General features: G+C 37.7%; 1 protein-coding gene across 6 annotated transcripts in view; it reads left to right on the top strand.

Moving 5' to 3' along the window:
• MCF2 (MCF.2 cell line derived transforming sequence) overlaps window positions 1-11,875 on the top strand; it is a 60,088-nt gene extending 48,213 nt beyond the window's left edge. For 3 of the 6 annotated variants that reach the window (XM_053580990.1, XM_053580995.1, XM_053580991.1), the window contains 6 exons: window positions 2,356-2,448; window positions 4,385-4,463; window positions 5,057-5,123; window positions 7,092-7,201; window positions 8,522-8,631; window positions 11,015-11,875. In XM_053580990.1, the coding sequence (XP_053436965.1) occupies window positions 2,356-2,448; window positions 4,385-4,463; window positions 5,057-5,123; window positions 7,092-7,201; window positions 8,522-8,631; window positions 11,015-11,098 (543 nt within the window). In that variant the 3' untranslated portion in view covers window positions 11,099-11,875. The remainder of the gene's footprint in view (window positions 1-2,355; window positions 2,449-4,384; window positions 4,464-5,056; window positions 5,124-7,091; window positions 7,202-8,521; window positions 8,632-11,014) is intronic. The other 3 variants (XM_053580993.1, XM_053580992.1, XM_053580996.1) reach the window with 2 other exon arrangements.
• The last annotated feature ends 510 nt before the right edge of the window (window positions 11,876-12,385 follow it).

The raw sequence follows: 12,385 nt of genomic DNA, 5'->3' as shown, positions 1-12,385 counted from the left end.
ATGCCTACAAGGCTTTGGATGAGGATTACTGGGAAAACAATAGTACTGCTGACTGAAAAAAGATAGAAATTAGGATATTTTTTAGGACTCACTGTGATTACTGCCTCCTACTTACCTATCATAAGAGTCTAGCATTAAGCAATTGCTAGCATCACTAGTCAGTGTGGTGCTCAACAGTTAGGGTTATTGCTTTCCAAATCTTAAGCCTTGAAAGAGAGGATCAGCACAGATACACTACTGCTGAGTGACTTCTGTCTCTCTGTAAATGGACTCTTGTCTTGACTGCATCATAGCATGCTGGAATCCCATGGCCTGACCACGAACTTTCTGTACTATATATAATACTATATGCAGTATTTTAAATCAGCCACTTACATGCAAAGAAAGTCCTTGTCTAAGGTCATAGTTAATTAGATGGAAGGATTTGGGATTTAAGTCTTTTAGATTCCTCAGTGCATATGTTTAAAATTATTGTCATTTATCTTTTAATTTAACTAACATGCATTTAGTGCTTGCTAACCAGGTATAATGGTTAGATTTCCAGGGCAACTGATGTGCTCTATGCTTACAGTGAAAAATAACAAAATTATTTCAATTCATATAGGGGAAAGACTAGAAAGCAAATGCATGCGTTTAAAAAGCCTATTATATGATTGAAGCATTTAATGTTCACGATTTAATTTTTTTATTTCAAAATATTATTATCAACTTCATGAAATAGGTATCCTTCCCATTTTATAGTTAAGGAAACTGAAGTTTAGAAAAGCTAAGCAACTTGCGCCCAGATGCATAGCTAGTGAGCGTTAGAGATGGAATTGCAACCCAGGCCTCTCTTAACTACAAAGCCTATGTGCTTTATAGTTTTTCATGCAGGTACATTAAAAGCCCAATTTTACTGCTATATAATTCATCCATGTAACCAAAAACTACTTGAAGCCCTAAATCAATTGAAATAAAAAAATGAAAAAAAGACCAAACCATATAATGAAGCAAAATTATTTTTTTAAAAAAAAATTAAATGTGAGGCTCAGTGCCCATACGTAGTTCAGTGGTTAGGGCGCCAGCCACATGCACCGGGGCTGCTAAACAACAGCAGCAACAACAACAACAACAACAAAAATAGCCGGGCATTGTGGCAGGCACCTGTAGTCCCAGCTACTTGGGAGGCTGAGGCAAGAGAATCGCTTAAGCCCAAGAGTTTGAGGTTGCTGTGAGCTGGGACGCCGTGGCACTCTACCGAGGGCAACATAGTGAGACTGTCTTAAAAATAAAAATAAATGTGAGATTATTATTTATCTTAAATTTTGATGTTTGAGCAGAAGTAGGTTAGTTGAATTTGTGGAGTAAGAATATAAAAATATTTTGGAACATTGCCAAAGTAATTTCTGATTATGTTCAGAGTGGATGTCATAGGGTCTTTCATTAATAAGTTACATTTCATTTCTAAGCATAATTGTTTCCTTCTTGGTATGAGGCACTAACTAGCACTACTTTTAATGTTTAACAGTTTTTAATTAGGGTCTTTTGGAGGGCTCATAACTGGAACAGAGAGTGAGATTTCCTTTACATAATTAGATAAGAATTGAAAGAAAATAGGAAAAGTAGAAAGGAACCACAAAAGAATGTGTAAAAGGGAGTGAAATATGTCAAAATGGAATTAGCCAAGCTCTTAGCAGCAAACGAAGAAAGGAAATGGAAGAGTTCATGCTTTCGCATAGTCATATGAAGAAGAAAATCTGCGGTAAAGAAGAGATATTTCATACAAAATTTCACTGGCTACAAGGAAACACCTCCATCCCACAACAGATTATTTTCTAGAGAGGCTGAGGGATTGGTAGAAATAGATCCTTGTGTACCCATCTGGTTCTCCCCCACCCCATAAATTGGATATGTATTACTTGTAGGACTTCTATTGAGATAAGTCATAATTTTTAAGATTCAGTGACCTGGCAAATAATTTTAAATAAAGGTTTAAGTTAATTTGGGGTAGCCTTTTTCACTGATGTAATTACTTTTGTGTTTGACACAATAATTTGTTTTAATACTATAATTTGTAACAGAATTGAATCATAGATGGTCAGATTCAGATCATCATTTGAATACTTAAATGTTCAGATTTATAACAGTTGTGTCAATCACTGGAATGGAGCATATAATCTGAGCTATAAATTATATCATTCAGTGAAAAAATTTAAATACTCTTATCTATGATTGTACTTCATTTCATATTCATTGAACATAAAATGTATACTTTACCCACCTGAGAAATTCTGTTTCAGTTAGATGATGATGGGGTAGATTGAATCTAATTTCATAGTCAAAATGCTTATGAAAATTTGGGCTGATTTATTATAGATGGATGAAGTTGGAATCACTGAACACGTAAAAGGTGATAACCGCAAGTTTGAAATTTGTTATGGCGGGAAAGAAGAAGTTTATATTGTCCAGGTTGGTTGTTTAAAAAGTCTTCTATAAACCAAAACCTGCATTAAGATTCAAAAGTCTGGGCTCAGTGCCTATAGTTCAGTGGTTAGGGAGTCGTCCATATGCACCGGTTCTGCTAAACAACAACAAAATAGCTGGGGCTCAGTGCCTGTATCTCAGCGCCTAGGGTGCCAGCCACATACACCACAGCTGGTGGGTTCGAATCCAGCCTGGGCCTGCCAAACAACTATGACAACTCTAACCAAAAAATAGCCAGGCATTGTGGTGGGCACCTGTAGTCCCAGTTACTTGGGAGGCTGAGGCAAGAGAATTGCTTAAACCCAAGAGTTAGAGGCTGCTGTGAGCTGTGTTGCCATGGCACTCTACCCAGGGTGACATAGTTGAGACTCTGTCTCAAAAAAAAATATATATATATCTGGGCATTGTGGTGGGCGCCTGTAGCTCAGTGGATAGGGCGCTGGCCACGTGCACTGAGGGTGGTGGGTTGGAGCCTGGCTTGGGCCTGCTAAACAACAATAACTGCAACAAAAAAATAGCTGGGCATTGTGGCAGGTGCCTGTAGTCCCAGCTACTTGGGAAGCTGAGGCAAGAGAATTGCTTAAGCCCAGGAGTTTGAAATTGCTGTGAGCTGTGACTCTACAGCACTCTACTGAGGGCGACATACTAAGACTGTCTCAAAAAAAAGAGATTCAATAGTCTGAACTTCCAAACTAAAATAATTTTGGTCACATACGAAAAACTTCTGTTTTATATAGGTCACTAAAATAGTATTTGAATATTCTTTGTGATGAATTTTTTTTTTTTTTTGCTAGCACATGTCTTGTTTAAATTGAAATCTACTTGTGGTGGCCTCGAGGCCACAGGTGTGTCCATCTTCCTTTTCTCTGCTGCACATTGGAAGAAGAGGAGTTGTCTTGGACTACACATTAAATATACAAACACTAATGAAAGTTGATTAACAAAAATAAGGTCCTTGCATCCTTTCTGTGGTATCTGACACCACAGATAAGAAAAGACGTCCTCACAAAATCAGCATGTGGCTGTGTGCCCTCAGGTTGGACACCCCTGGCTAGAGCTTCAAGTGTTCACAACTACACTAGGAGACTTATCAGCTAGCGTGGGCAGCTTGGCAGGTGCTTCTTTGTCCACCTTGAATTTCCAGAGTTATGGAATTAGAACATTTCTCATTTTCTCGTGTGCCCAGCATTCAAAGGGTATCTGAGTACAAGGTGAAGGGATGTGACAGTTCAGACTGGTCTTTGCTTCTAAAGAACATGAGTAAAGCCCTGACCAAATGCTGTATAGTCCAGCCTATCTCAGGAAAGGGGAGATAAATCAGGGCATTTCAAGAGAATGTTGTCATTTCAATATGTATTTGTATCACAACCTGTCAATGTGCTGTCATTTGTTGAAAATGCCCATTGTTTTTTTGTTGGTTTTAATGCTGTGCTAGGTGACTGCCATCTATAAAAATGTATTTTCTTGGTTTGCTTGGTATCATTTAACAAACTTAACTTGTAATTGATGGGAGAGTATTTAAGGAGGCTTTCATGTTATCAGTCACTAAGATTATTTTACAATAGATTATCTTTTCAGAAATAGTAGAGCTTGTTTTATTTTACTAAAATTAAACAAAAATATTTATATTTCAAAAAGAAGCCTCCTGCAAATAAAAAAATAAGTAGAATTATATGTCACATTTTTATGTCACCTAAGAGTTACCATTCCATTTTAAGGGCAATTTAAAAATGGTTTTGACTGTTAGTTCAGCTAATCTGATAGCTAATGATTTATTCTTAGGAATTTTAAGAATCAAAAGGTTTGAATTTGAATATGGAGTTTTAGGCACTAGATTATGTTTGATATATTTAATTAACATTTGTTTTACTATAGAGCATGCATTTTAAAAGAAAACACATCCCTTCTTTTTAATCTTTAGGCTCCTAATGTTGAAGTAAAGATGTTGTGGTTAAAAGAAATAAGAAATATTTTGTTGAAGCAACAGGAACTTATGACAGGTAAATTCAAATATGCATTCTTCAGAGCAAGTGGTATAGTAACAGCTCATTGACTCAAATTTTTTGATAATTTTTGCAGGGACCGGGGCTTATGTTTACTTTGTACTATTTATAGTGAAAAGATTTCTTAATTAGTAGGCGATTGAGATTCAGAGAGCTGTTTAAACTAGTTTGGAGAATGAACTGTACACTAGAGAACAAAGCCTTTTGCTTGATAAGCAGTTGAGAAGCACCACAGTGAACTATTAATTCCCAGTTTTTCCCTGGAGACGACTCTGCTTAGCACCTTAAGTAACCTTAAGTCCTTGATAATGTTGGAATGAGAGCTGGGTCTGGTTCTAAATTTGGATATTTTGAATAAAATATTGCATGGTTTGGACCATTCCAAATTCCAACATCAGATGGGTCTTCCTTCTGGTTATTGCAGGTCTGTGAAGGTTAACTCCAATTCCAGTAGTATGTTTGTGTGTATGTGTGTGTGTGAGGGAGAGACAGAGAGAGAGAAGGGGGAAGAGAGAAAGTCATTAGCCTTCAAGGGCAGTAAGAAGTATAGCTTTTGGATGATGCTTATATAAGCTTTTTTAATTTCACAGTTAAAAAGCAAAAACAACACCATGGGTTATCAGAACAGAATCAGCTTTCTTCTCAGCAGAATGATGAGTAAGTGATTATTCTTTGAGAAATACCACTCCTGCAATCTTCTATTTTCCATATGTAACATGAAACAACGTAATTAAAGTATCTCGGAAAAAAACTGTTAATCGTTTTAGCAATAACTCATCAGATTCCATAAACACATCATTTTTCTCAGTTCTAGCCTTGTATGTGTATTAAAGCCTGATCGTTCCTAATACATACCCCATGGGCTGATTTTTAAACACGATTACACATGCTTTGTTTGAAATACATCATTAGAAGAGTTGTGCATAAGCTGACAAGAAAGGTGGCTGTACTCATGTTTTTCCCTTAAAAGTGTTTATGGTCACCTTTAATTTGATTGGAGAAGAAGAGTTGTAAGAGTATGGGAACAGAACAGATGAAAGACTGGCTCACAGATTTGTTGTCCCCTTATGGAAACCATTTGCTCGTGACTTGGCCTCTCTTTTTACATAGTTGGAGAGAAAGTATGGCTCCTGGGAGGGAACTGAGCCTGGACACAACCAGCAAATCTTTAAGGAAGGTGGCTGTCCTATATGATAGCAGACCTCTACTGGTTTAGAGATGGGATCTTTCTTTGTATTCTGCCTCTAGAAATTTTAAAAGGTGGAGTTTCTACAGAACATTTGTATATATGCATAAAGAATTCCCAAACTGGGTGGTTCCTGTGGCTCAGTGTGTAGGGCGCCAGTCTCATGTACTGAGGGTGGTGGGTTTGAACCCGGCCCCAGCCAAACTGCAACAAAAAATAGCCGGGTGTTCTGGTGGGCACCTGTAGTCCCAGCTCCTCAGGAGGCTGAGGCAAGAGAATTGCCTAAGCCAAGAGCTAGAGGTTGCTGTGAGCTGTGACGCCACAGTACTCTACTGAGGGCGACAAAGTAAGACTCTGTCTCTATATAAAAAAAAAAAAAAATTCCCAAACTGATTCCAGAGGTTTGGCACAGAGATTCACCATAAAGCATCTGCTTGCTGTAGGGATGAGTGAATTATTAGAAATAACATTTTTCCCTCTGCTGTACTACATCTTTCTGAGGTAGCTAAAATCAAGGTGTAACATGTGGTGGTTCATTTAGGGCTTCGGGAGAACTATTTAAAAGTCACAGATAGAAACTTGGTAAATGGTCTGTGAAGCTAGTGAATGATGCCCCATGAATATATCAATGTACACAGCTATGATTTAATAAAATAAATAAATAAATAAAAGTCACAGATGAGGCTGGGCATGGTGGCTCACACGTGTAATCCTAGTACTCTGGGAGGCTGAGGTGGGTGGATTGCCTGAGCTCACAGGTTCAAAACCAGCCTGAGCAAGGGTGAAACCCCATCTCTAAAAAAATAGCTGGGCATTGTAGCGGGTACCTGTAGTCCCAGCTATTCAGGAGGCTGAGGCAAGAGGATCGCTGGAGCCCAAGAGTTTAAGGTTGCTGTGAGCTGTGACACCATGGCACTCTACCCAGGGTGACTGAGACTGTTGCAAAAAAAAAAAAAAAAAAAGTCACAGAATCTTTTTCTGCTGGAATTTATGATACTCAAATCTTTTATCCTATTTTATGGGAGTAAAATCTTTAGTTTTCATGCAGTAATTGACTTGATAGTAGGTGATGTGTACCCAACAACATGAATCAGTTGAAAGTTTCATCTTCATTTATACACACCTTACATAATTTATTAAGGTTAAAAGTCTGCAGAGCAAGAGAAATGGTAGACAGTATACCTTCTTTGGGTCTAGAAGGGAGTAGTGTTTTCCTCACATAATAAAGAGAGAACCTGCCAGCTTGGATCCTAGGATTTAAGCTTTTGTATATTATAAGCTGTTGTCACACAGGCTTAAATAAGAAGTATCAACTGTTTGAATGGATTCTCAGAACATGTTTATAACACATGATATTGGTGAAAGAAATACCATTTTTAATTTCTTCTAACTCTTAAGTTGTACAAAAGCTCACTTATTTTTATAAATCACTATTTCAGAAAGCAGCAGGGAGCTATTACACGTTTTGAGGAAACTGAATCAGAACACGCTAGCGCTATGGTGGAGGTCTCTGAGGCAATCTTGGCAGGTCAGGCGGCAGCAAATGCAGGTATGTGTCATGGTCATCCCAAGATGAGATTCGTGGCTGTGCAAGTTTTCTTTTTTTTTTTTTTTTGCAGTTTTTGGCCAGGGCTGGGTTTGAACCCACCACCTCTGGCATATGGGGCTAGCGCCCTACTCCTTTGAGCCACAGGCGCTGCCCTGTGGCTGTGCAAGTTTTTATGTCTCATGGTAAATTTGGAAAATCTACCTGCCTGGTATTTTTGTATAAAGAAAATAAAGTTAATGCATTTTTAGAAGGCTCTTATGTCTTGCATATGCAAGACACTCTGGTGGGCACTACAGAGCAGTGGTTGTGAAAGTGTGGTCCCTGGACCAGTAACATCAGTGTCACTTGGGAACTTGTGTAGAAGGCAGATTCTCTGGCTCCACACCAGACCTTCTGAATCAGAAACTCTGGGAGGGAGTTTTAACAAGCTCCCCATGTGATTCAAATGTCTGCTCAAGTTTGGGAATCCCTGCTGTAGAGGAATATAGAGATGAATAAAACGTGTGTACAAGCTTCAAGGAACGTACACTTTGCTTACCCCCTTGGTTTAATGAATAGAGCAGAGTCATTTAGTTTGGGATATTTGTTGTTGCTATGTGAGCTGCATTATTTGAAATGACTTTAAGCAGTTTATTTAATTCAACAAATATTAACACAGCATGACCTGTGTACCAGGAATTATGCAAAGTGCTGAGTATGCAGGCTAATTAGGGTATACTCAGCTGCCACCCCCATGAAGCTAGGAGGGTAGAAAGATAGTTCAACAAGCAAAAGTAAATCGGGTAAGTGTTATAACAGGGAAGTACAAAGTACTCTAGAAGCACACAATGGGATCACCTAAACAACTTTAAAGTCAGTAGCATAGAGTGCTCTGGAGAAATGCCTAGCAGAATGCCTGATACTAAATACTTAAATATAATTGTTCTTTGTCTGGAGACAAATTGTTCTTTCTCCACGAGTTGAGGAGAAATAAGGAATAATACCCTTGCTCAGTTTTCAATAATCCATTTAAAGGTCACTTCCCTCAGGTCACCTATGCTTTGGCCTCCATAGCAATAAGGAGAGCATCACAGCTCACAGTATTAATGCCTTTGTTTGACAGGTGAGCATACCAAGTTAGAGAAAGTTGACATGACTCTCCAAGATTTTATGAATAGTTTAATGTGACTAGGATAAGATTCTATTAATTTGCTGCTTGCATTCGATTGCTTAATCCAATTTTTCAAATTCAATTATTAACTTTTCTAATTAGCATTACTTCTTAACTTACAATAAACTAGCACCGTTAAGTAACTGCCACACTCCACATTTTTCTTATAGTTTGGACTGAGATGTCACACTCTGCAGAAATCCTTGAAGAGCCTGACGAGTGGCCAAGCAACTATTTCTACTCTACTTATGGAAATGAAGAAGAAGATAGGTCCCTAATGGTTAGTAACGGTATATTACATTAAAAGCCTTGAGGCAGGTTTATTAATGAAATAGGTAGAGCGTATAGGAGTAATCTTTAGTCAGCATCCTTTGAGGTCATTAGGAATATTCCATGGCCAAAAAGGTTTGAAACAAATCCTGTTATGAACATTCAGAGAACACTTTTCTCTTTAAATAGAACTTGTTTGGCCTCTACATTGAGCTTCTTCTGAGGTTGGTGAAATAGTTTCCAAATCTATAAATTGACCAAGTTTATCTTTGGTTGAGCTTCACCACTGGGGTTTCCATCTAGGCATGTGAAATAAAGTGAGAGAATAAAGAAGTTTCAAATATACTTTAAAAATCAGTTTGAATTCCAGCTGAGAAAATATAGGAAATAAACATGACACATTAAAAACTATTTAGTAATATCCAGGGAATATATTTTAGTGGTTTCTCATAAAATGTGGTAATGATATCAAATCTCAGCATATTAGAGCAGTGGAGTACCCAGAAAAAAATGAAACTGTTTTAGGGTAAAAGTAAGCATTTTATAGAAGAAATAGTTGTAAGTCGTTAGGGTATTGGTGGGCTATTAGAGAGGAGTTAGCATTGTTTGGGGGTAAATCCTTACTTCTCTAAAGCCACCAGCTTGGACAGTAGGAATGGTGCTTGGTAGTGAACTGCTCCTTGGTGCCCTTCAGAGGAACCAATTCAATTTGGCAGGTCTACTGTTCGTGTAAGAGAGTAATGGCGTGGATAATCACAAAGCTGCACAGCATTGACTCTAAAATGTTTTCTTCAAAAAAGTAAAAGATATCCTTTCTTCTAACCATGTGATGACCATTATACATATTTATATGGCAGTTTACAGGTTACCAGATGATTTCTGTATTAACAGCTACATTATTAGTGTGAGACAGGGCAGGCTTTAATAGCTCTAAATGACAGAGGAAGAAACTGAGACTCAGAGCTGGTGAGAGATTTGTTTTGAGTTAATTAGTTAATTGTCTAGATCAGCAGTTCTGAAACTCTTTTTTTTTTTTTTTGAGACAGAGTCTCACTATGTCACCTTCGGTAGAGTGCTATGGCGTCACAGCTCACAGCAACCTCAAACTCTTGGGCTTAAGCAATTCTCTTGCCTCAGCTTCCCAAGTAGCTGGGACTATAGGTGCCTGCCACAACACCTGGCTATTTTTTGGTTGTAGTTGTCATTGTGTTTAGCAGGCCCAGGCCAGGCTTGAACCCGCCAGCCTCAGTGTATGTGGCCGGCGCCCTACTTACTGACCTACGGGGTGCTGAGCCAGTTCTCAAACTGCAGTGAAGGAAACCCTTACATTTTTTTTTTTTTTTTTTAGAGACAGAGTCTCACTTTATCACCTTGACTCAGCCTCCCCAGTAGCTGGGACTACAGGCGCCCACCACAACGCCCAGCTATTTTTTTTTTTTTTACAGTTTGGCCGGGGCTGGGTTTGAACCCTCCACCCTCGGCATATGGGGTCGGTGCCCTACTCACTGAGCCACAGGCGCCGCCCCGGAAACCCTTACATTTTTAAAAACTGAGAACCCCAAAGAACTCTGGTTTATGTAGGTTCCATCTATTCATGTTTACCATATTATAAAGTAAAACGAAGAAATACATACTTTTTAATTCATTTAAAATATTAATAAGCCCATTGTAAGTTTATATAAACAAGATTTTTTGTTTAAAAGTTATATTTTTCAAAATAAAATTAATGAGAAGGATGGAATTTTTAAAAATCTCTTTAATATCTGGCTTAGTAAAAGAAAGCTGAATTTTCATATCTGTTTTTGCATTCAATCTGTTGTGCAATATATTACACATCACAAAGCCTCTAGAAAACTCCACTATATATTAATACTTGGGAGAGGATGACACTGAAAGAGGTAAATAATGTTTTATTGTAGGTTGACCTTCAGACCCCTTGAAAGGGTATCCAGAACCCCCAATTTTGGGAACCATTGGTTTAGACTAATAAGTTAATTTCCTTAATTAATGTTATCTGAAGATGATGGGTGGGAGTAGTTATTCAGAGGTGAGCAAAAAGTCAGAAGAAACAAGTTTGTGTTTAAACATTTGCTGCATTTGCTGTAGATGATCTGTTGTCAAGAACTCAGTCTTTGTTTAATTTCAAAATATTAAGTGGGTACAAATGTTTCTGTGACATGGGTACCTTTCATAATGCTTACATCAGGGCTTTTAGTGTGCTTGTCGCCCCAATAGTGAAGAACTCAGTCTGAAGTATTCTTCCACCTGTGGTCTCAGAAAGTAAAGTACATGTGAAACATTGATTAATGTTTTAATCACAGGGTATGGAAATGTAGAAAAACGATTAGTTTTTTTTCTCTTTTTCCAATAAATCCCTGAATTGTGCTACAAAGGAAAACATACAGAAGAGCAATAGAATGCATTCCATGCATCTCTCTCCCTGCCCAAAAAAGAAGTCCTGTCAAGTTAAAAACTGAGCAATAATGGGTACCGCTTCCCTTGTAGAGACCTGTGACGGACATGGCTCTCCTATTTTGATGAAGCTACTATGTCAGATGGCAAGTAGCTCTTTCCTGCCTGCTTCTCAGCCCATTTGGAAAAAATACTACTCAAAAGATGTTCAGCCCAAATGATGTAGATGTTGTTTTCAGGTTAATTTCCTTGGACACATAAAGAATCAACAGCACATGGTTTTTCTTTTCTTTCATAAAAATTTTAATTATGTATTCCTTTCTTTGAAAATTATGTATTTGATGTGTAAGATATTGTGCTGGAAAGATTCTCATCTCAGAATACTTTTGGACTTGAAAATCATTTCTTCTCTATCTACTTTGTAACCAAATGCAATCAGTGTGCCTTGTATTATTTAGCTTATTAATGAATTAAGTTAAAATTATGGCTGCAAAATGACTAAGGTCAAGTAAAGCACAACGTGATGATTTAATATGCTTTCATTGGACCCAGAGCTTTTGTGCCCATTATTTTAACCTGTGCAAAACAATACGACGCCCAGAAATTCTTTCGGGGGCACGAGTAAACTTTGTTCAGGGCTACTGTTTTTTGTATGTGCCAAGATAAAATTTTCATGAAAATAGTTTACAAATAAGAGTATTTAAAATTTAATATTTTCATGCTTGTTTTTTCTGGATTTATGCTTATAATTCATGTAACAAATTAGTCGTGCTCTATTATTTTCTGTACATTTCATGTTGTAATTCTCTTTTTTCAAATAAAAATTAATTCTTCGGGTTAAATGAACATATGTTCTGCTTTATTTTTTTACTACAAACTGCTCCAGGTCTGTTCCTGCAGAGCTCCAGGTACCATATTTTCCATTGAAGTAAAGAGTAATTCTTTATATCACAGAACAGGCAGTTATGCAAGTGGTTTTGCAATCAAGTTTGTAATGTAATTTTTCAAAACAACTTTGTAGTCTCCAGGCAGACATAAAGCCCTAGCAGACTGCAGGAAGAGAGCGTCAGAAGATCTCCTGATTAGAAATGGAGATGTCATTCAGCTTCTCCATGAGGATGCTGAGGGTCATTGGTAGGTACGTTTGTAATGCCTGTGATGATCTCTGGCTGGGGCACGTAGATAGCTAATCAAATCTTCTTTTTTATCTGTATCTTTGTTATACAGTCTCCAAAAGCAGAAATATCACAACAATGGCTTTCATTTTCGTTGCTTCGGCCATGGCTTGTACAGCTCACCACTGGTGAGTGAAAGATGCTTTAAAAGAATGGTATACTATGTGTCTGCCTGTT

This window comes from Nycticebus coucang, chromosome X, assembly GCF_027406575.1.
Source record: "Nycticebus coucang isolate mNycCou1 chromosome X, mNycCou1.pri, whole genome shotgun sequence".
Classification (NCBI taxonomy): Eukaryota; Metazoa; Chordata; class Mammalia; order Primates; family Lorisidae; genus Nycticebus; species Nycticebus coucang.
The sequence above is the reverse complement of the archived record's forward strand: the minus strand, read 5'-3'. Positions and strand labels throughout refer to the sequence as shown.